General features: G+C 44.2%; 3 protein-coding genes across 3 annotated transcripts; all 3 read right to left on the reverse strand.

The window, feature by feature from the left end:
• Positions 1–2,990: 2,990 nt before the first annotated feature.
• LOC139833474 (uncharacterized) lies at positions 2,991–5,207 on the reverse strand. The gene is made up of 10 exons (XM_071823777.1): positions 5,055–5,207; positions 4,694–4,970; positions 4,519–4,612; positions 4,298–4,433; positions 4,139–4,215; positions 3,927–4,053; positions 3,695–3,846; positions 3,316–3,604; positions 3,183–3,244; positions 2,991–3,102 (listed from the first exon to the last, which is right to left on the reverse strand). The coding sequence occupies exons 1-10, from the start codon at positions 5,205–5,207 to the stop codon at positions 2,991–2,993; spliced, it is 1,479 nt and encodes a 492-aa protein (XP_071679878.1).
• A 1,799-nt stretch (positions 5,208–7,006) lies between these two features.
• Positions 7,007–9,062, reverse strand: LOC139833476 (uncharacterized). The gene is made up of 4 exons (XM_071823778.1): positions 9,027–9,062; positions 8,808–8,943; positions 7,288–8,606; positions 7,007–7,021 (listed from the first exon to the last, which is right to left on the reverse strand). Exons 1-4 carry the CDS (start codon positions 9,060–9,062, stop codon positions 7,007–7,009), a joined length of 1,506 nt encoding a protein of 501 aa, XP_071679879.1.
• A 14,397-nt stretch (positions 9,063–23,459) lies between these two features.
• On the reverse strand, positions 23,460–24,743 carry LOC127316196 (uncharacterized). Its single transcript, XM_051346609.2, has one exon. It carries the CDS (start codon positions 24,461–24,463, stop codon positions 23,825–23,827), a length of 639 nt encoding a protein of 212 aa, XP_051202569.1. The 5' UTR covers positions 24,464–24,743; the 3' UTR covers positions 23,460–23,824.
• Positions 24,744–25,115: the final 372 nt, after the last annotated feature.

Consider the following 25,115-nt stretch of genomic DNA (forward strand, 5'->3'; position numbering starts at 1 on the left):
GGATGCGCCGGGCTTCAAATATGTGTGCTCCAAGAAGCTGTTCGATTCTCAAGAAACGGCTGATGAGGAGGAAAATCCTGAGGAGGTCGCCACCGCCGCCGTCAAAAATATGTTGAGCCCAAACACACTCCGTGCTACGGCCACTACGACGATGGATGGTCCAGCACTACAACCCAAGAAGAGGAAGAGGGCAAATAAGAAGGACGCCCAAGACAAGGCGGCGGCCAAATCCAAGGACAAGGTCCCACTCCTTGACAAGTTGCCAAACAATTGGCGACCTCTGCATCACTTGGGTCAACCGATGCTGCCGGAGCATGTCGTGAAGAAACTCACCCCGGATATGAGGAGCTTGCATGAGACTGTCTTGCATGTGGAGAACCTTCTTCTCAAATCAAAAGATCCTGGTTACCCTCTCTTCGTGGCGAAGGTGCCAACCGGCATGAACTTCGTCGAGAAGTACCCGCGGACTTGTGCTTCATCCGGTTCAACGACATCTTCGACATCTATCGCATGCAAGCGCTCCACTTGAGTGTGGTTCGCGTAGTTGCTCTTAGCATGGCTTCCCAGATTGGTAAGGAGGGGACGCCGTCCATCGCGCTCGTGGTCCCCGTCTATATGCGGGATAGCAGCCTCTGCCACCCTGGGGCTCGCGCGATTGCCACCCAGAGGTCGAGGATTTCATGTTTGGCGAACATTAAGAAGGGCGCCATTCTCATCCCTTACTTCCCCGAGTAAGTAATCACTCGCTAGTCCCCCATCACCATTCTATCCTATATCTCCATTTGCATTTCCAAAGGTTAATCCGTGTGTTTTCCGCAGAGACAAGTTCTGCACCCTCATCGTCGTGCACCCGCAACACTCGCATGCGGTCTATCTCGACTCGGGTAGGGACCGCAAGAAAGACTACTCCCACATCGAGGCCCTTCTCAATGATGCTCTCACCGGCTTCGCCAACAAGGCAGGCCCCTCAAAGTAGAGAGGAAATCCCGAGGAGGCTTCGTCTTAACCCACACAACCAACTTCCCTGCCTCGTGCAAGCCGACGCCCGACAATGGGATGGACGCGTGGTACGCCATCCTTCGATGCAGGAGTACATAAAGTACGCAGATGACATGTTGCTGCCGATAATCTCGAGAAACAGGTTTGCAAACATGGCGGATGTCCCCGATAGAGAGATTAGAAAGAATCGGGGTCGCATCCAGCAGTTCATTTGCACGATAATCATGCAGGATGTCAACAATAGGTCTGGCGAGTTCTTCTACGGCTATGGTCTACCACCTAATGACGAGATAGACCTCCGCTTGGAGATGTCGCGTGATGAGAGGCCGTTCAACTCGCTTGAGGGCTGCCGTCCATTCCCCCCTAGGCGTACAACCTGATCCTACGACGGGAACACTTGCTAAAGCTTGAACGATATGTCCTTGAACTTCCGTCTGTAATAATTGTTATATATTCCCATAGAATCGACTAGTTGCTTTTATTTAGTTGTATGAATGTGCATGTGAACATGTGTCTGTAGTTTCATTTACTTTGCTATATATTTCAAGATTATGGCGTACATAGCTTAATAATTATTTGCATTTACTCGACCACTACTTGCCTCGTATTTGGAGTTCGCCGATGATTAGAATGTTCGGTCAATCGTACACTCGGGGGTGGAGCCAGTGAGCCTTGGTGCGACGGCCACAAGTATCAATCTATTGTGCATCCTACCTAGCCTCACTGACTCCATCCCTGGATGTTAATATTTGTTTCGACCGACAAAGTATGAGGCACGCTATTTAATTCGTACTACTTGTCTTCTATTTGAGTTCGCACTTCTTAATTGCATTGGCCGATGATTAAAATGTTCGGTCACTTGTACACTCCGGGGTGGGGCCAGTGAGGCTTGGTGTGATGGCCACAAATATCAATCTATTGTGCATCCTACCTAGCCTCACTGACCCCATCCCTGTATGTTATTATTTATTTCGACCAACAAAGTATGAGGCACATGCTATTTAGTTCATACTACTTGTCTCTTATTTGAGTTGGCACTTGTTCATTGCATTGGTACTAACGTTTTACTTGTCTTGTGAATGGAGATGCCGACGACATATGTCGTGTACAAGGGGAGGGTTCCTGGAGTCTACGACGACTGGGAGGACTGTCGGAGACAGGTGCACCGTTTCAGCGGCAACAGCTACAAGGGATACCCCACTAGGGTGGAGGCGGAAGGAAGATACGCCCGTTATCTAGCGGGAGAGATGAGGGACATGAGGAGGAACCGGATGAAGACCATGGCCTTCGTGATGATGGTCATGACCATGTTGGTCATGTTCTATGTGATTCTAGTTTAGGTTAGGACCTACATTGTGAGGTGTATGACGATACTTGTGACGACTATGTACCAAGACTTCTAACTTTGTGAAACTTCGCCGTTCGGTGTTGCATATGCACATGTGTTGTATGAATCAACACATTCCGAAACGAGACTTGCGTATTTGTGTACTGATACCGAAATGAAACTTGGCTCTCTATGTGCTTCTCATATTGCATGTAATACTGTATAAATATGAACTGCGTTGTAAATATATACTGCTGTCAAAATTGTATTGTAATATGCTGGAAAAAAGTGGAAAAAAGAATTTTCGAATTAATTGCCGGCGCACCTAAATGAAACATTGCCGGCGCACGTGGCATGCGCCAGTGCTGGATGCACTACTGCCGGCGCACCTGATTGTGCGCCGGTGGAATAGATCTTTGCCGGCGAAGCAGGGTGGTGCGCCGGCAGTAGCTGATATATCGCCGGCGCACAGCCTGGTGCGCCGGCAGTGTCCGTTTATCACCGGCGCGTTCGCACCGGCGGGCTCGTGGTGCGCCGGCAATGGGGGTTTTAGGTGCGCCGGCAATGGGCCTTTCCCTAGTAGTGTTTGTCTTTGAGCTGTTTACAGAAGGGAAGATACTATAAAAAAAATTAAACAAAAGCAGAAGCGAGTAATTTTGGGGTGTTAAAGTCCGCACGTAATTGGGTTGTCAACATCAGGGCAGTCAGATGATTCGTCCAAAATTTGATGTGTCACGCTACTTGAAGATTCTGCATGCGGTGTAGTAATAACTGGACTGGAATTTCATGCAAACGGAATTTCAGTTGGGAAAGAAGAACTTAGAACCACAAAACTAACAATCTGTAGATGACATACCTGTGAGAAAGATTTGTGTTGGTGGGAGATGGGAGGGCTAATGCATTTTTGTCTGCGGGGTCCTGGAAAAGTGAGTTTGTTAGAAGAAATGACAATATGATGTATCAATATAGAATAAGGATAGTGGCTTCACCTGTGGGGCTGACGATATTGTATTTAAGTTTTGTCCATCAACTGGGTAACTCTTTTTGAGGACATAGTTTATAGAGAATTTTGAGAAATACTCGGGATTCATGCCTATGGTGAAGAGTCTTGTCTTTCCAATGGCTTGGTCAAGAGCAACTGCATGGTCTGATGCATCTATTTTCATATTTTGAGAGGCTTCTGAAGCGGTTTTGTCGACCAAATCTTCAGCTACAGCAGTAAAAGCAATTGTGTCCATGCTAGTTGTGCCATCAGTAATTTTTAGGGGAAGCTTGAACCTAAATGAGTAAGATATTATAGTTATTAGTTGAGCAGACTATTTGTAAATAAAGTGGTGATGCGATCAATTGTGTAAATTCCGATGTTACATGGGTTTGGGTGCCGAAAAAGGGCATGTGCATCTTGGAGTGTCCAGGTTGTTGTTGTACCCTTGACCACATGTTTTGCAAGTTTTGTAGTACCATTTAGATGACTGTATTACTGCTTCTATCTTCGCAATGCAGCTGTAGGTAGCTCCTCCCTTTTGTTATAAATGTACAGAGTGTTATTTAAAATAATATTTGTGCAGCCATATTTAGAGCTATGTAAATGAATAGGTACCTGAAAAGATGAAATTGGCAGTGCAGATATTTCCTCCAATTTGTGTATTTTGCCTGCTGCTTGAATGGGGGGTTGACGGACAACCTGAGGTTTTTGTTGCTGTAGGGTAGGAATTTCCCATTGATAGCTTCAAAGTAGATATATGCATGTTTAGTATGTATTGTGGATATCAAAATAAGGTAAAACTATTGTAGATGGAAGTCTTGATGAACCTGCTTATATATTGGGCAACCTCTGGTATATCCAAGTCAATGAATGTTTGCGTTGCTGAACTTGAAGAAGCCTCTATGTTTTGTACATAATTAAATAGTTGAGTTATTCTTCATTGTCATGCTACTAAAGTTGGTACATAAAATATTCATTCTTGTCAGCTTACCTAAAAACTTTCCTGTAGTAAGTCCAGCAAACGCACATACCACAATTTTTTCTTTTGATTTTGCAAGGACAGTGCTCTCATCAAATGCTTGACCATGTTCACCCCAAAGATTTATCTGCTGTGTCTGTTCGCTGAAACATGATCAAAGAGCGATGAAAAGAGAAATGGAGAAGTGGGCACAATTATTTTTATACAACTTATGAGAAAGATCTGTACTCTTGGTTACGGATGTGAATTTTCCTGAGTTTATACTGAGAGACTGGGCTGGCATAATCATATGGACCAACATAGCTGATAACTCCTATTAAATCTGTTGAAAAGAAGTATGTAAGACATGTATCATTTTAGGAGAATATACATTTCTATAACAACACAGCTTTCTATGTAATACCTATTAGTGGCTTGGTAGGAATGTCTTTGGTTGATAGTTTATCGAACTGGCAGAAATCAAAGGCAAACTGGGGAATGCTGGCTCCTCGTGATTGCATGAGATGAACCTTCGAGCTTGACTTGAACTGAAGCATGTAGTTCTGGTGGTGGTAAATATATTTCTTGTGTGTACTATCAACAGCGTTAAGATCTGTAAATATGTAGACCGATCCAACTTGTAGCAACGGTCGAAACTGTTTTTCGACCTTTCTTGGGACACTTATTTCTGCCATAGTACCCTACAGAATATGTTAAACTTTACGTGGTAAGAAATTTTATTTAAAGATGCTGAATTCGATGAATAATCTTCATAGAGTACTTACGTCTTCAGCGAGAATTATTCCATCAATGCTGATGAAAGGGTCTGCAGCTTTCGGGCTCATATTTTTCGCATCCCATAGGCGTATGAGCCGTCCAAAAACCTTGCAGTTTTGCTGTCCTGGAGTAATTTTTGCAAACTCTGTAGTAGAGCTCATGATTGATGCGTCTCTGAAAGAACAAAATAAATATTATGAAAAAAATGATAAGAATATGCAATTAGTATATTGTCAAGACAACGCCCAATCAAACATGATAAGAAATTTCAAAGCCTTGTAGTATCGTTTCTGCATTGCATACCTTTCTGATTTAATGAAGTTGTGCGTTGATATGAGAAAAAACTTCATGGTAGACTACATTGTGTGTGCAATTGTCATGTGATGGAGGACTGTTCTCAATAAGAACTCGTAAGCCTTTTTGCGATGTTACTCGTGAGAAAGCGACATATAATTGGCCGTGAGAGAAAACTGGGGTTGGTAAATAGACACCAACTCTGTCCAGAGTCTGCCCTTGACTTTTGTTGATTGTCATAGCATATGAAAGACGTACTGGGAATTGACGACGCTCCAATTTGAATGGCCACCTAGACTGGGCTGAAGTGGTGACGATGCGTGGGATATAAACTTTAGAACCTTTGGCTTTCCCAGTTATTATTTCTCCTTCAATTACCCTGTTTGTAAGTTGTGTAACAATCAGGCCCGGGCCAGCAGGAGTGCAAAGTGTGCATGCGCACAGGGCCCAAAAAAATTTGGGGCCCCAAATTTTGGAATAGGCTTATACTACGTATAGATATTCAGGAAAAAAACAGGGCCGGCCCTATACTTTGGCCTTCCAATCGATGGGAGAGAGCTAGCCCAGCGAGGCCGACGGGAGTCGATCGATCCAGAAACTGGCTCAGCTCCCTCAACAAAGCGGAATTGATCGAGAAACTACATGACTCGGGTCCCTTGACGAAGCAGAAGCGACGCGGGCGGCAGGCCCCAACACCAATCAGTTCTTCTCCTCTGCAGTTCTGCACTGCTCCGAGTCCTTGCCGGTCGATCTTGCGATCAAGTACAGCAGGTGCGGCCGTGCGCTCGCAGCATCCCTCATCTCACCTCTCTCCCCTATTTCTTTTCTAATTTTCTTGTCCAGTTTTTTCTAGTAGATGCTGTACCGTCCCCTATATTTTTTTAAATCATAATTTCCAAATTCGTTCAATTGTGTTGTATTTTTATTCATCTTTTTTTTTGTAGAAATCAACATGGAAAAGTCCGAATCCAGTTTTTAGGAGCGTTAGAAAAAAAGAGAAGGAAGGAAAATTGATTCAATCTCAAAGAGGGGCAATTGACAAGTTTATTAAAAACAAAACAAAAGTGTCCTCCGATAATCAGTCACTTGATGTTGATTCTTCAACCCTTGTTCCTTAAACTGATTCTAGAGGCGGTCATATTGAGCCAGGAGTTTAATAGGTATGCTTTTTAATGATGTTGTTCTAACAAATATTATGCAACCGGAGTTTAATAGGTATGTTTCTTAATATATACAATTTCTACGTAAGATACGCTCGCATATTGGTTATAATTTTGAATAGTCAATTTTTTTTAGTGCCATAGGGCCCCATTTTGAAGTTTCGCACAGGGTCCCAAATTTAGCCGGCCCGGCCCTGGTAACAATAAGTCTAGTTCCATTACAGAGACCACGAGAGGGGTCAAGATTACGCAATAACATTATGGGAACTCCTATTTTGAGATGCAACACGTGGTCTGGTAGCCCATTCATGGGAATGGTATTCAAAAATTCAGTGGGATACAATGCCTCTAGCGTGGAAAGGTTTGAGGAAGTGTCATCAATTGAATCTGCACTGTAATATAACATCTCATTTGTTGGTAACTCTGCGATCATTTTTCTATTTATCTCAGAGACAACTTCATTTGTAGGAGCTAAGATAGCACGATCACAGAAGTATGATGCAATGTCACTCTGTTGGGGGCTGTCAGAATTGTACACAAAGGAAATCAAACCTTGAAGATTTCTGCATTCTGATGGGAGTAGGAGAGATGGTGGAATTTTTATGAAAATGTTTTCAGGCTCATTTTCAATGGGAATGAAAGGTTCAGTACCATCTCCCACCCTCAAAAGCCATTCGGCAAATATACGTAGGTCTTGTTTATCAGACGGCGAAAGAAATTGAGATCTGAGCCTCATATTCTCGGTCAACTTCAAAACCACACAGTGACGCCATAAATAAGAATTTACAATGCAAGCTTTTAAGATTTGTTGCTTTCTTGCATTTGGTATAACTGGAAGAGTTTGGCGGAAGTCTCCACTAAGAACAACTGTTATGTTACCAAACTGTTTGCCCTCCAAACTGGGTCTGGTATCTGACATCATATCTCTAAGAGTACGATTAAGTGCTTCAAAACAGTACCTATGGTTGACTGGTGCTTCATCCCAAATAATCAGTGATGTTTTCTGAATAAGTTCAGCCAAGTTAGTATTTTTTTTGACATTGCACATAGAATTCTCCCGTATATCCAGTGGGATTTTAAAACGGGAGTGTGGTGTTCTACCCCCTGGAAGCAACAGGGATGCAATTCCAGATGATGCGATAGCCAAGGCTACCTTTCCTTTGCTTCTTACAGAGTTAAGTATAGTTGTCCATAGAAAGGTCTTTCCAGTTCCTCCAAATCCATATACAAAGAATGTTCGACCTTCCCTATTTTGGACAGAATTACAAATAGCATCATAAACTTTTTCCTGGCATTTATTCAGCCTTGGAATATCTTCAGATAAACTTCTGGTCATTTGAGGGATATCATAGCTTAGTTCATCTAATAGTAGCCTATTTTCTAGGGAAGCACTTGCTATATCATCTGGTAGTGGTAAGTTGAAATGTGACAGAGAATACCCAGCATCTCTCAACAATTTATCCACCTCAAACAGAACAAATGAAACAGCAATATCTGCAGATGAGTTGCTTCCTTGAAGACTGTTACGATTTAATCTGTAGGTCCTATCCTGACTCATTGAGGTAGCATGTTCATCAAAAAGTTTCTTTGGATTTGTGACCTCACAGAATAGCAACAATGTGACAAAAAGATGTCGTAATTGGGAAGGTGTTGCCCACTGAGCTGCATCTGCGAGAGCATGGGACCATTCTTGGTCATCACCAAGAAGTCCTAAAGCTTCACAGGCTGCACGAAATGTTGGATATTCACGATTTCCTATTGTGCGGATTTCTGCATACGATTTTGCACCTTTGACAATGTGGAGCAATAGTCGGAGGTAATAAAGTTCTCCCTGTGCAGGACTAACATTAGCAACACGACCAATTTTCTTTTGAGAGCCTTTACGTGTGTCCCAGTACTTTTCATTTTTATCTGAATGCCATGTAAAGTGTGCAGGGAACTCAATATAAGTATGCTCTCGAGCAGCAGGGAAACGACCATTGGCTTCTAGCCATGCAGTTAGCTTAGTCTTCAAATTATTTGGGTTGGAAATTACTTCTTCAAGGTTGTCATCCTCTGCATACACAACATTATTCTCCAATGGTAGATGCACAGGAAGGCGTTCAACTGATGGGAGAGTATGGTGAATGTCAAACTGAAGCAAGCGCCAAGATGCATCATGTGGGGTAACACAACGACATTCAAGATAATTATTTATTTCATTGACAGTTTCACCGGCTGTTTCTGAGGATGAGGAACTTTTATAAAATCCAACTCTTGCACAATCAAAGCCTTTTGTGACATATTTGAAAAGATATTTATGCATACCATCATGATTGACCCTTTCTACATTTATGTGTGCCTGATATTTAACCACCAAGTCAACATTGTGAGGAACAACAAATCCATTGTCAATGTTAATTCCATTTCTGTGTACAACTATTCCATTTTTCGGTCGAGCATACTAAGCAAACCCATTTTCTTTTACAACAGTTTGTTCACAGAATTCCTTAGGGTAGAATTTGGAACATTTTCCTTCACACATACAGGGTGATTTGGGTCCCAGAGGGCCACAAGGTCCATGAATCATAAAAGAAGAGACTGCTTCATATCTACATGTTTTATGCATACTTTATGTCATATTTATGCATTTTCCGGCACTAACCTATTAACGAGATGCCGAAGAGCCAGTTGCTGTTTTCTGCTGTTTTTGGTTTCAGAAATCCTAGTAAGGAAATATTCTCGGAATTGGACGAAATCAACGCCCAGGGGCCTATTTTTCCACAAAGCTTCCAGAAGACCGGAGGACTTACGAAGTGGGGCCACGAGGTGGCCAGACAACAGGGCGGCGCGGCCCAAGCCCTGGCCGCGCCGGCCTGTTGTGTGGGCCCCTCGTGTGGCCCCCTGACTTGCTCTTCCGCCTACATATAGTCTTCGTCGCGAAACCCCCAGTACCGAGAGCCACGATACGGAAAACCTTACAGAGACGCTGCCGCCGCCAATCCCATCTCTGGGGATTCAGGAGATCGCCTCCGGCACCCTGCCGGAGAGGGGAATCATCTCCCGGAAGACTCTTCACCGCCATGGTCGCCTCCGGATTGATGAGTGAGTAGTTCACCCCTGGACTATGGGTCCATAGCAGTAGCTAGATGGTCGTCTTCTCCTTATGTGCTTCATTGTCGGATCTTGTGAGCTGCCTAACATGATCAAGATCATCTATCTGTAATGCTATATGTTGTGTTTGTTGGGATCCGATGGATAGAGAATAATATGTTATGTTGATTATCAATCTATTACCTATGTGTTGTTTATGATCTTGCATGCTCTCCGTTATTAGTAGAGGCTCTGGCCAAGTTTTTACTCTTAACTCCAAGAGGGAGTATTTATGCTCGATAGTGGGTTCATGCCTCCATTAAATCTGGGACAGTGACAGAAAGTTCTAAGGTTGTGGATGTGCTGTTGCCACTAGGGATAAAACATTGATGCTATGTCCGAGGATGTAGTTATTGATTACATTACGCACCATACTTAATGCAATTGTCTGTTGTTTGCAACTTAATACTGGAAGGGCTTCGGATGATAACCTGAAGGTGGACTTTTTAGGCATAGATGCATGCTGGATAGCGGTCTATGTACTTTGTCGTAATTCCCAATTAAATCTCACTATACTCATTATATCATGTATGTGCATGGTCATGCCCTCTCTATTTGTCAATTGCCCAACTGTAATTTGTTCACCCAACATGCTATCTATCTTATGGGAGAGACACCTCTAGTGAACTGTGGACCCCGGTCCATTCTTTTACATCGAATACAATCTACTGCAATACTTGTTCTACTGTTTTCTGCAAACAATCATCATCCACACTATACATCTAATCCTTTGTTACAGCAAGCCGGTGAGATTGACAACCTCACTGTTTCGTTGGGGCAAAGTACTTTGGTTGTGTTGTGCAGGTTTCACGTTGGCGCCGGAATCCCTGGTGTTGCGCCGCACTACATCCCGCCGCCATCAACCTTCGACGTGCTTCTTGACTCCTACTGGTTCGATTAAACCTTGGTTTCTTACTGAGGGAAACTTGCTACTGTGCGCATCACACCTTCCTCTTGGGGTTCCCAACGGACGTGTCAACTACACGCATCAGGATGCCTTGGGCATCCCCAAGCTTAGACGCTTGGGTCTTCTTAAAATATGCAGGGATGAACCATGGGGGCATCCCCAAGCTTAGACTTTTCACTCTTGTTGATCATATTGTATCATCCTCCTCTCTTGACCCTTGAAAACTTCCTCCACACCAAACTCAAAACAATCTCATTAGAGGGTCAGTGCATAATTCATATATTCAGAGGTGACATAATCATTCTTAACACTTCTGGACATTGCACAAAGCTACTGAAAGTTAATGGAGCAAAGAAATCCATCAAACATAGCAAAACAGGCAATGCGAAATAAAAGGCAGAATCCGTCAAAACAGAATAGTCCGTAAAGACGAATTTTTTTGAGGCACCAGACTTGCTCAGATGAAAATGCCCAAATTGAATGAAAGTTGCGTACATATCTGAGGATCACGCGTGTAAATTGGCAGATTTTTATAAATTTTCTACAGCAGGGGCGGCTCAATTTCGTGACAGCAAGAAATCTGTTCCTGCGCAGTAATCCAAATCTAGTATTGACTTTACTATCAAAGACTTTACTTGGCACAATAATGCAATAAAATAAAGATAAGGAGAGGTTGCTACAGTAATAACAACTTCCAAGACTCAAATATAAAATAAAAGTGCAAAAGTAAAATAATGGGTTGTCTCCCATAAGCGCTTTTCTTTAACGCCTTTCAGCTAGGCGCAGAAAGTGTGAATCAAGTATTATCAAGAGATGAAGCATTGGCATTCTTACCAGGGGCGTTGGGAGTTTCCTCAACAATGCATTGTATCTGTTCTATATAAGTAACTCCTCTTTGTACGCTTTTAGGCTTACTATTCTCATCAAACAAATTTTCAGGAACAAGGCAAGCATAGTTATTTTCTAGAGCTTCATGCATTCCTAGGAGCTTGCTAGGTATCGGTACTTTAATCTCCCCACCATCATTAACATTATTAGTATACTTTATTATATCCATGTCCATCTTTTCAAGTGTTCTTTTAAAATCAGTGAACAAACCAAGCCTCTTATGCTTAATAAAAACTTTTCTAGCTTCTTTAGCTATATCTTCAAATTCTCTAACAAGGACTTTTAAAACAAAAATCTCTCTTTTCTCCCATCTCCATATCAGAAAGTGTAAGAAACATATGTTGCATTATGGGATTGAGATTAACAAATCTAGTTTCCAACATGTGCACTAAACAGGCAGAAGCACTTTCATAAGTAGGAGCAACTTTTAATAATGGTATATCTTCAAAATCTTCATCCATACTAACATGGGTGAATTTTTTTTCTATATTATCTCTTCCAATGATAGACCCTTGTCCTACCGGTATTTTTTTCAGAGTGAACTTAGGAGGAAACATGATGAAATAAACAAAAGGTAAATAAAGTAAATGCAAGTAACTAATTTTTTTGTGTTTTTGATATGAGAACAAGATAGCAAATAAAGTAAAACTAGCAACTAATTTTTTTGTGTTTTTGATATAAGAGCAAACAAAGCAGTAAATAAAATAAAGTAAAGCAAGACAAAAACAAAGTAAAGAGATTGGATGTGGGAGACTCCCCTTGCAGCGTGTCTTGATCTCCCCGGCAACGGCGCCAGAAATTTTCTTGCTAGCGTGTAGTTGACACGTCCGTTGGGAACCCCAAGAGGAAGGTGTGATGCGCACAGCAGTAAGTTTCCCTCAGTAAGAAACCAAGGTTATCGAACCAGTAGGAGTGAAGGAGCACGTGAAGGTTGTTGGTGGCGGAGTGTAGTGCGGCACAACACCAGGGATTCCGGCCCCAACGTGGAACCTGCACAACACAATCAAAGTACTTTGCCCCAACGTAACAGTGAGGTTGTCAATCTCACCGGCTTGCTGTAAACAAAGGATTAGATGTATAGTGTGGATGATGATGATTGTTTGCGAAGAATAGTAAAGAACAATTGTAGTAGATTGTATTTCAGATGTAAAGAATTGGACCGGGGTCCACAGTTCACTAGTGGTGTCTCTCCCATAAGATAAACAGATGTTGGGTGAACAAATTACAATTGGGCAATTGACAAATAAAGAAGGCATAACAATGCACATACATATATCATGATGAGTACTATGAGATTTAATCAGGGCATTACGACAAAGTACATAGACCGCTATCCAGCATGCATCTATGCCTAAAAAGTCCACCTTCAGGTTATCATCCGAACCCCCTCCAGTATTAAGTTGCAAACAACAGACAATTGCATTGGTGCGTAATGTAATCAACACAAATATCCTTAGACAAAGCATTGATGTTTTATCCCTAGTGGCAACAGCACATCCACAACCTTAGAACTTTTTGTCACTGTCCCAGATTTAATGGAGGCATGAACCCACTATCGAGCATAAATACTCCCTCTTGGAGTCACAAGTATCAACTTGGCCAGAGCCTCTACTAGCAACGGAGAGCATGCAAGAACATAAACAACATATATGATAGATTGATAATCAACTTGACATAGTATTCAATATTCATCGGATCCCAACAAACACAACATGTAGCATTACAAATAGATGATCTTGATCATGATAGGCAGCTCACAAGATCTAACATGATAGCACAATGAGGAGAAGACAACCATCTAGCTACTGCTATGGACCCATAGTCCAGGGGTGGACTACTCACACATCGATCCGGAGGCGATCATAGCGATGAAGAGACCTCCGGGAGATGATTCCCCTCTCCGGCAGGGTGCCGGAGGCGATCTCCTGAATCCCCCGAGATGGGATTGGCGGCGGCGACGTCTCAGTAAGTTTTCCGTATCATGGCTCTCGGTACTGGGGTATTCGCGACGAAGGCTTTAAGTAGGCGGAAGGGCAGGTCAGGGGGCGTCACGAGGGGCCCACACAACAGGGCCGCGTGGCCAGGACCTAGGCCGCGTCGCCCTGGTGTGTCGCCACCTCGTGGCCCCACTTCGTATCACCTCCGGTCTTCTGGAAGCTTCGTGGAAAAATAGGCCCCTGGGCGTTGATTTCGTCCAATTCCGAGAATATTTCCTTTGTAGGATTTCTGAAACAAAAAACAGCAGAAAACATCAACTGGCTCTTCGGCATCTCGTCAATAGGTTAGTGCTGGAAAATGCATAATAATGACATATAATGTGTATAAAACATGTGAGTATCATCATAAAAGTAGCATGGAACATAAGAAATTATAGATACGTTTGGGACGTATCAATTGGCTGTAGTATAGAAAGAATATAAGATTAGTAATAATGCATCATAATAGTGATAATAAAGAATTATAGCACTAAAACATATGATTGTTTTATTCTCAAGTGAATATACACCATATTTTTAGAGAATTCTTTACTAATCCTATTTGACTCCTAACGTTTCATCCCATTTACTAGGTTCCAACCTAAGGTCAAAGCTTTTGCTCTGATACCAACTGTGGTGACCCTGCATACCACTGCATGTTGTAGTATGCAAGTCGTTGATATAACATTCACGAAGTACCAATCCGCAAATATTACATCCCTCAGAGTAGTACAACAGAACATAGCAGGTCCATAACTCATTCATTTATTATTACAAGCATAATATACATATCATCTCTGAGCTCCTCTTGGGTCCTAAGAGGTATGCTCCTGGGTTCGAGGCGAACCCATCTTAACTTACAATATAAAGATCTTATTAGGTGGTACATTCATTCCAACGAGCAGTTAAGTACTAGAAGTTCGTACTGCTCGGATACTACTACTACTTATTGGTCTAAGCTTGTTCTCCTGTGGAACCCTCCCCGGTTCCGTAGACTATAAGGTAGTCTACACCTTCGACACCTCCAGAGAGGTCTGGTTCTTCATAGCCGATGATGTCGGCTCCTTCAGGGTTGTCGTTGTCCTCCTCCAGATGGTTCAGACAATCTAAGCAGGGGATTTAAGAGTGGTATGAGTACGAGCGTACTCAAAAAGTTCATTATAGAAAAGAGGTGTTTAATGCACTAGCTACGATATTAGACCAGAAAGTCTAATACCAATGCAGGTTTTGATAACCATTTCTTCAAGAGGTTGCTTTTATTTCAAAGAACTATGTCCGTCAGCCTTCACCGGTTCACTAGAACTTCATGGAGTTCCTTTCCGGCAGCGTTCGCAGTTTCAAATCCCGGAACAGGGAGTGACAGGTCACGGTTCTTTACACTCTGCAGAGGTGTGTTGCTTTACCCATAAGAGATCTTAACCTTGGTGCCAACCGGGTGATCTTCCCGTCCACACTTCCTATGGTGTGAGGCCCGGTATAAGGTCATAGCCAATCATATTCCTCCGCTACCTCGCACACCCACCCTTTGTTGCAATTCCGACCTTGGGTCCTCGCCGGTCAGCGTATCCAAAGGATACCTTCCGACCTCGACTATTACCAGGTCTTAACCATGGTCCTTCGCCGGTCGTTGCAACCCATCATAGACCGCATTACCGTGGGGAATTAGAATGGGATCCCCACCCTCCGGTTGTTCTCGCAAGATACAACTGCTACGGTAAGCGCATCCGTTGATGAACGAGAGGTGGAAACACTTTTGACTACTCCGTCCCACTCCAGATCTTATGGTTAACACGGGTATTACGACACAAAAATCACTGGACGACATTTGTTGTTTAATCCTAGATGGATATAAACCCATTGCAATGGAACCTCCACCATATCAACACAATCCATGGTTCCATTGCCAACCACTTAGTCATATTCATAGTTATGAAAATAGTGGTTTTGCTTTTTATGCAATAGAGATAAACATAGTACTTTGCAAGTAATTTGATAAAAATACTCGAATGACATGAGCAAGTGATGAACTTGTCTGAACACTGCAAAGTGTTGCAGTTGGATGGTGTGGACTGACCCTTGTCCTCTGTTGCTGAAAAATAGCATCATTGTCCGATAAGGGCAATGGTTAAAGAAGCATTGATGCATGATTCCAGTTTTAGGGTTTGTTCCCCCCTTCCGATGTCGTTATTATTTCATGTGAGAGGTTAATACTAAGAATAACTTAGGGATACTCAATTTAGGGCAAAATACAACCTTGAAATGTTGTCAAGGTGTTTTTAGAGTCCAAAAGAATTTATGGACTTATTTTTATTATTGAAAATAAAATGTGTGATTTAAATGATTATTTAAATCATCAAATTTGAACTTATTCTTGTTTAACTTCAAAAATTCTATTTCATATTCTATTGTGATAGAGATTTTTATACTGAGTGGTTTTCATATTTTTAATTATTTTTTTAGAGCTATAATGATTTTATAGAATTTGGTCAAAGTTTGTATTTTTATATGAATTTGGAAATGACCAAATTACCCCTGGGCTCACCTGTCGGTGTAACCCAGTGGGGTTAGGTCGAACCGACCCACCTGGTCCAGCTCGACCAGCCTCACTCCTCTCTCTCTCTCTCGCGCGCGTGTGAAACCCTAACCCTAACCCTCTCTCTCGCGACGCCTGCGTCGCCCTCACCGTCGCCAGCCGATTCCGGCCGACTCCGGCGGTGTTGGCCCCCGCCATGGTGCGCAATCGACGCGGCTCTTGACGGCGCGTCGATCTATCCGCGTCGATTTGATGCGGGCGACCTGGTGCGCTCATCCTCGACCCTCTCTGGTGCTAGGGTTACGGGATCCGCGGCGATCCCGCTGTTCCCCAAGGTTCCAGGCGCGATGGCGCAGCCGTGGCTTCGCCGCCGTGGTGCGGTGGTTGTGGCGCCGCCGTGGCTTGGCTTGGCCTGGCGCCGCCGTGGCTTGGCTTGGCCTGGCGCCGCCGTGCCCTGGCGTGTGCCGTCGTGGCCGCCATGGTTGTGTCTGCCATCTGCTCGCCCCGGGTACGTGCTCCACTCCCCTCTCTCTCTCTCTCTCTCTCTCTCTCTGGCTTGTTCTTCTTCCTCATCTTCAAGCCCTGACCACGGCTGCTCCATCTCGTGGAGATGCATGCCGTGCCCATGCTCTGCTGCCGTGCCATGCTTGCCTGCTCAAGAGCTGCTGTGCTAGGTTGCTATGTTGTTATGCTGCTGCTGTGTATCTGCTGGCCTTGGCCATTGTTGCCATGGCCATGCCAGTGTTGGTGCTACTGATGTGTGCCGCCCTGCCATGCTTCTGTGCAAGATTTCTTATGCTTAGTGCCTGCCTATGCTTGCCATTCTTGCTTAATTCTAGCTCTGTGCCTCTGTTCTTGTTATTATGCTTGCCATTCTTGCTTAATTCTAGCTCTGTGCCTCTGTTCTTGTTATTATGCTTGCCAGATACTCAAGTGTGTTCATTTATACTGCCCTGGCCTGATGACAGTGTATCCTTCTTGCAATTTTGCAAGTGCCAGAGCCATGGTGTGCTATTTCTTGTGCTCAAATTCATGAGCATGCTCAACTGAGCATTGCTGTTGGCTTAACAGTATGATTCAGTGATAAGTGATATGTGCTTTATTTGTTGATCATGATCCAGTGGTTCATCAAGCCTTTGATGTGCTTCTGGATACAATCATATGGTTATTAATTCAGTATCTGTTTATTCAGTTATGGCTTGGTTGAATTTATTCAGTGGCTGGTTGATTCCTGTTGCTATGGTTGGCTATGGCAACCAGTAGCAAGAGCTAGTGGTGCTCTGATGATCAATTGATCAACATTTGCTTGTGAGAAATGGGTGTGCTCCTCTCTGTGACTAACTGGTGCTCATCCAGTGCTGTGTGTGCATCATACAGGCTTGGCCTGTGTGTGCTGGTGCTTGCTCAAGCATCAGTGGATGCTTGTAATGATCCATTGGATCATCTGCAAGGCTCTGTGCATCAATTGCTTGTCTATTTCATTTATTTGTTTATCCTGCCTTAATAAATGGATAAATAATGTGTACTGTGATTCAGTGATGATCATTTCAATTAATTAGCTAGGGCTAGCTGGATGACAACCTCTGGTTGGTACCCTAGCCCTCTACTGAATCCAAATGGATGATGATGTGGTGGTTTCATGGGTTGGCTTTGGGTTGAGGTGGCCCTGGCAGCACTTGCGATGCTGTCATGGTAGCTCCCCTCTCTGTGGCTTGCTATGGTTGGTGATTGTTGGCTGGGATTGAACAACTGCTCACTGGCTTGATCCATTACTGGACTTCCAGTGGCTTTTGATGTTGAGAACATATATAGACAAGGAATTATCTATAGTCTGATGGCATAGCTAACTATAGGTGCTAAGTGTGTGGGCTAGGCTAGTTGTGAATTCATTCTTTGCTGGATTTCTTTAGTTATGCACTGATTTGCATGACTGAGGTTCCCATAGGATGATTGCCTAATGGTCTTACCCATATTTGCTTGCACCAAATGGCTTTGTAGCCAGATGATGACACCAACAGGGTATTCTACCCTTCTGTGCTCCTGTGATGCATTGGATGCTTATTTATGAGCAAAACTTGGTTTTGCTCAGGTTGATTTGGTTTATACCTCACTCCAGCTCCTAGATGGTTTGTTGGTGTAGAGGATTTCTTCAGTGTTGAGCTTATGCTTGGCCTGCTCCTCCTTGCAAGCTTGTGGTACTTGATTTGGTGCTGAGATGATTTGAGCAGGTTGAACATCAGTGATGTTCTTCCTGTTCTTTGTGTTCTTGATTTCTGGTGACTTACCAGTGAAGCCTGTCGATGGATTTGGCTAGGGTTTACCGTGGAGGCTTTTATATGCTTTGCCCCTTTCTTCGCTGGTCGACAACACTGCCTGGCAACACTTGGTGACTCACTGCTGGTGTGTGTGTGTTGTGCTGCATGCACTCATGCTGACTAGCTGTTGGGCATGCACACTGCCTGGTGAGCTGTTTGGCTGTGTGTGTGTACCAGATACTTGGTATCTGGCTTGGTATTTGGCTGTGAGATGATCAGCTCGGCAGAGCTTGATCATATCTTCTCAATTCTCCATTTCCTTTCTAACCTGCGAAGTGGCTTTGCCAGTTGGCATAACACTTGTTTTGTTGTGTTTGTGTGCAGGGAATCAGGATGATGCTCAAGTGAAGATCAAGCTCAAGCATCTATGAAGTTTAGCTTGTAGTTTTAGGATAGATCATTACATTGTACTTTTCTTTCTTTTTCTTTTTCCATTTTACCAATTCTTGTAATGTGTTGTATTATTCTTATATTTCAATTGTGAATATTGTAAAGACAATGTATCTTGTGTATTTATCAATAAAGCTCAATTTTTCTCTAATGAGCTTTACTTGTTAATTGTTCTATTTATTTCTTGATTATTTATAATTGTTTAATGAATTATCTCAAGTTTGAATTATGAGATATCTATTTGATGTTTGAATTTGAAATTCAAATTCAACTTAAGTTTGAATTCAATCATGCAACTTAAGTTTGAATTCAACGATACAACTTAAGTTGTGATGTAATATCACTCCTCTCTTCTCAAAACCCTAACTTACTTAAATAAGAAATAAGTTTATCGCACTCTCGAAACCCTAACCCTGTAAGGTGTCGAGAGAGAAACTTGTCCCCCTTCGATGTAGTTTTGTTTTAAAAGCGCGAAATTTCCCTAGAATTTACGATGCAATGCACATCCCTTTCTAAAATCTACCCCTCGATCGTCTCTAATCCTGGGACATTACACTTCTGCCGGCCCGTCACATACAACGCTGCTGGCGCACCTACAAGCGCGTATTTGAAGCGTGCCGGTGGAGATGCTTACTATACCAAAGAATCTTAATAAAAGGCTATGTGCATCTATTGATGCAGAGGCCGAGACGATGCTCCCATTTCGAAAAAAACTGTAGCAAAGAACCATGGCGATACCAAGAAAACTCACACAACCAGTCGGGCGATCGACCAGACTTCCATCCACCGGCAAAATCAGACCGCACGTTACCACTCCAGCACCCAACATACGCAAGGCAAAGCATCACCAAATTCCTCAAAGCGTGGCAGCGAAGCGACAGCAGTTCCACGCATCTGAACCACCGTCGGCGAGCCACAAATCCGTCCACACGCGCGCAGCCGTGCGTGCTCCAGAAAGGCGCATCGGTCGACGCATGCAGGCAGCCAAGCTTTCTCGAAGCAAAGGCGAGTAGCTTTCAACGACGACGACGACGACGCACCTCACCAGCTCGCCTGACCAAGCCCCACTCTCCGACTGGCCGACCTTGCGCTGCCGCTCCCGGTCAAACTCCACTCCTCCATTGTGCTCTACGCAATACCTAGCGGTATGAATCTCTGCCCCACGCGGTCGACTCCTTTCCGCAAAGTAGCTAGATCTCGTGCGATCTTTACCTGGACGCGCTGTGGTCTGCGGAGCTCGGTTCGTGATCGACGCGGAGGCCCTTCGCGCCACTTGATATGATAATCTAGTGTGGATGCAGTGGACGCTGTCAAATTGATGGTCAGGAGATGTATGGTTGACGATCGACATGCTCGTAACAGTGAACAGTGTTGTAACATGCACTCTGGACCGTTGGATCAAACTTGAGCGAACCAGATTAATTACTGCAGTAGATGACACTGTAGCACATGCGCTGTAACGAGTCACTGCAGACGATCCCTGTAGCACATGTACTGTAGCGTATACACTGTAGCATGATCATGTTCATGTTCATCTGTCCATCAATTTTTGATCCAACGGCAAGAAACTAAGCGCATGTTACGGGCACTGTTCACCGGTGACATGCTGTGTGCATGTCACCTGATCCCAGTCCCTCGTGCAGCTGGGTCAAATCGAGCAGGGGTATTCTGCGGGCACTGAGAAGGACCCGGTGTAATCTTTGGGGCTGCAACGAATGCGCATAACTTAATTAAACGAATTTCCACTTAGTTTTACGTTTGTCTTTAATTTGGGGTCAAACTTTTAGCTGCCTTATCAGAGAGGTCGGCTCAGAGCAAGTACAAAATAGCCTAGCTAGTGCCATAGTCATCTGATTTCAAAAAAAAGAAAGAAAAAAAAGAGCCTAGTGCCCTAGTGCCCATAACTCCCATCCACCCTCCTCCTCCCATGTCGTCGCTGCCGGGCGCCGCAAGGCATTGCCCGCTTGGTGCCGCTGCCTCGCCGGCGGTGGCGAAACCATATTTTACCTAGCGTCGGCGGCTCGACTTGGGAGAGCGCGGCTTGGCTGTGGGGCAACAAGGTCATCGGCGCTCCGATGCGGTCCCAGATGGTGGCACGACGATGCTTCGGCCAGTTGGCGACAGGTACCAGAGCTTCAACGGACAAGACCTATAGAACAATATCTTGGCACTTTGGGCCCAATCTAGGTCATAGTGGGCTGGGACGGGTTCGAACGCACCATCTCTAGCTCGATTGAGGAGCATTTCGGGATGAGGGCGGCGGTGACGACGCCGCATCTTCTGCAGCGCGACGACGGAAGCTTCACAGACCCAACCTCGCCCTAGTTGTGCCTATGGAGCCGAGCTCGAGGGTAACGGTAGCGGTCACCTACGTGCTGCAGCGTGGCGGTGGGGCTTTGCCCTGGCTGCCCCGTCCGGTTGGCACCTAGCGGTGGAGGAAGACCTCCAAGTGGCTACGCTACTACCGCCCTCCGGTGCCAAGTGGTATGTTGTGCTCCTGCTACTTCGTCTGGTCGTCTACCGTCTACGGCGGTGGAGGTTGTTCCTCCCGCGTGGCTACGATATTGCTGCCCCATGTTTACAAATTTCTCTTCTTGGTCCAGCCGGCCTCACAACGTTTGCCATGGTTAGATAACGATGGTAATCGCAAGATTGTGTTGGCGCATGTTGGCGGGCATCAAGTTTTGTGGAGTACTACAAAATGTCGTGGGTTGTGGTTTCGGGGGACCGGGAGAAATCTTTGTCAGCTCAGCCGACACCGACTCGGTGGCGCCTGCAGGCGCTGCCCTTCCTTCTTGAAAGGCGTCGTGTGTACCCCCGTCCCCACTCCCCTCCTATATCGGGAGAAATCCTAAGACCAGTCCGGGCAGCGGTGGCGTTATTGTCGCATTCTTTTTTGAAGGTATTGCTTGATATTTGGACCTGCTATGTTGCATGGTGGAATTCTCCGAAGGGTGCAACGGTCACGGATCATCATTGCTTTTGTCGATATGGCGCTTTTGGCATTAGTTTCTTTTTTATTTCTCTTGTTTTTCACTTGGGTGTCTTTGTGTTGTTTGCCCAATAGAGATCTCGCTGTTGTATCGGTGGTTGCTATACTAATATAGCAGGAAGAAAGCCTGTTTCGAGAAGGAGAGGTATTTTAGCTGGCTTGTATTCCTCTCTACCAATTATGTGTCTCCCCATGTCCAACCAATTAATAATATAACCAGTGCTTATAGCTAATTTTTATTGTATGGGTGTACTTTTATGAAGGCTATACATAGCACAGCGGTATGAGAAAACACATTGATGCACATGGGTGCCAACGCATCCCATGCATGCAAAAGAAAAAAAGAATTTAAAAGGTTTTAAAAATCCAAATGGCATTATGGAATCAAATATTATCAAGTATTCTATTTGTATAAAACATTTCGAGAGGAAATTACTATTATTGTATCCTGGATAAAAAATTGAAACGCCCCATATCCATGTAATATTCACGGTATATTCGTCATAAATTTAGTTTTTTTCCCCTGAAGTCTATGGGGATAATTTCTTCCACAAATATTTTTATATAGCACTTGATCATCTTTGCCGGAAGGGGTCAATTTTTTTTCCATAATTGAAATTGCTACAAATTTTGGGGTTTATGGGGTGTATGTCACTACTATACAAAGGGCAACGAGCTCTTCTATTAAACATGCTCTGAAGAAGACTATACCCACTATAGTACATTTTTTTTTGGAATTTTTTCACCCATAGCAGAGATTCGCAAAATTATGGAAATTTCAAAGAAAAAATCCATATTTTTTGATAAAATTTGAAGTCGGCAAGCAAAATTAAATGAATAATGTGGAATGGAACTTGCAATTAATTTTTCTCAAGCGCGAAGTTGGTAACCTATAATTGATATTTTTTTCTTATAAGAGTTACGCATGAGATTGTTTCCAATTTGTTTGAAATTTCGGATGAGATTCCTCTCACCAAGATTCATAAATTTCACGAAATTCGTTCAAAATTTCAGCAGAATTTTTTTCCCTGCCTATACATCGCTGAAACGCCACTAATTAACCAATTCCACGGATGTTTAATTTATCTTGCTCCATATCTGGACTTGGCTTGTCATTTTGGTATGCTTTGGTCCAGTTACTCATATATCATCACGAGCATCATTCTGTTTGCTTCAACTTTCTTTCAGGGCCTCTATAATTGGGTAGACCATTCAAGATATTTATGGGATTGCTGCTAATCAAAGGCCACTCACTTTCAATCGTAAGCGCATGGCCACGAGACGTCCTTTTGGAATAGGGATACATGAAAGAAAACCATGTGTTGTCGCACTAAACTTCCACTTGGTATATGCGAATATGGTAATCGCATACCTCGGTTTCGTCATTTTAATTGGCCATGGAAATAGAAAACAATTGATTAACCAAAACAATGGAATATACAAAAAAAAAAAAGAATTATACTCTCTATGTCCAAAAATATATGTAAGACAGCACAAAATTTTGCATTTTGTTTTTAAAGAATATAAATTGAGGTTGTATAAATGGTAATGTTGTATTTGTATTGCAAAATATATTTTATGTCATTTGTACTTATATTACTCTATTTAACTAACCGACTTCGCACCCAATTTTGATGTATCTATGCATGATTGACCTTTCTTCCTACAGTCAAACAAGCTCCATAGAAAAAAAAAACCTCTGTAAGCAGTTGAATTCTCCAAAAAAAAAGTGAAATTAGTTAAATAGAATTTCGTGCCGATCCAATCAAGCGTTTAGGGGGTGTTTTTATGGCAGTTTACATTCAAAATTGAACTTAACCACTATTAAAAAATACATGAATTCGGATAAATCATCAATGTTAGAAAAATGAATGCGAAAATTTGACTTCCCTAAATTCATTTCTATGATCCAGCTGGGCCAGCTGGAAATCAAGTCAATGGAACTATACGATTGACTACAGCAAAGTATTCGCTGTCAACTGATTCGTTCATTTGCATCAAATTCCTGATGTAATTGAAAAATGAATGAAGTAGAGCTAAATCAAATTCTCTACTCATCTCCTTCTATACTATATCTTTTCTGTGCACGATTGACTTTTCTTCTCGAGTAGAATGAAAAATTAATCGAGACTAAAATCTAAGCTTTCCATCTCTCTTCATGAACAGCCCAATCTATGCTAAATTGCTAATGCTATCTTGAATTCTTTGCCAGCCCGATCAGCCTCACCGGCGACGGCATCGGCCTCCTCTTCCTGGCCTCCGATATCGTCTCGAGTCCCGGAGACCACGGCCGCTGCTGCCTCGATCCCACCAGCTGCATGTAGTGCTTCCTCAGCTCCGGCGTGCTGCACAGCTGGTCCGGCGACACCGCCCCACACTTGCTCTTGCCTCCGCCGCACGTGATCACCTTCTCGATGAACTCCGGGAGGACCCTGATGAGCGACATGCCGTCGTCACCCGTGACGTACTCGAACGGTGATGACGCGCTGGCAAGGGACACCTTCGTCGGGGCCGGCGACAGCGATGCGAGCGAGGCGGCGGTGAGCGCCTGGCAACAGGAGAACCGGGCCGCGGGGAGCACGAAGTAGGTCCGCCCCGCCTGCAGCTGCTCGCCCGACGGCAGCGCCGGGATCGGGAGGCCGATGAAGAAGGAGTCGCCGGAGCAGACGAGGTGGTCGGGGACCTCCGCCGTGACGTCGCCGGCCGTTGTTGCGATCGGGCCAGAAATTGCGGCCAGCCTCGTCGGCCCGCCCCAGAACACCAGCCTCGCCTCCGCTTCCTCGCCGTGCACGGCCGGGGCGCACGAGCAAGGGGAGAGGCCGTTGCCCATGCCGCGGTCTAGATTCTAGAAGCTTCTAGAACTGGCCTAATGTGAGAGACTGCGGAAGAGGAGAGACGGTCTGGAATGGTACTTCTTCAAGACTTGAGATTTGAGGATTCGTGGGAGTGAAATGCAACTGAAGTCCTCAAACTTACCGGCTATGTCCAAAACCATCCTCGAAATCAGGAAATGCTCTAATACAGTCCTTAAACTTGTTCTATAGAGACATGTACGGTCCAAAACTGGAATGAACCCGTATTTTGCTGACATGGCACCGTATCAGGCCCACTGCTTCATACCAGCGGACCCGCTGGTGGCATCCAATGTCATTTTTTGCATGTTTGCATTAACACCCCTTGAAACTCTTTGATGATTGCAATGCTACCCCCATCTCCCCTGTTTGTGAGGACGTTTCTAGAGAGATGAAACTTTGCCGCGTTTGCGCTATTCTGCGCGGGAAAGTTGCCGCGTGGGCTGCCGCGCGCGCTATAAATGCGACACGCGAACGCGCCAACCGTCTGAAGCTTCCGTGTGCCGCTCCGCCTCTCTCTCTATCTCTCTCTCCCCACCGCTCTCCCTCTCGTGCCGATGCTCCGCCTCCGTCTCCGGCAAGATACCTTCGCGCCGCCGCGGCGCGGCTAAGCGGTTGCTTCGACACGGA

This window comes from Lolium perenne, chromosome 1 (genome assembly GCF_019359855.2).
Source record: "Lolium perenne isolate Kyuss_39 chromosome 1, Kyuss_2.0, whole genome shotgun sequence".
NCBI classification, from domain to species: domain Eukaryota; kingdom Viridiplantae; phylum Streptophyta; class Magnoliopsida; order Poales; family Poaceae; genus Lolium; species Lolium perenne.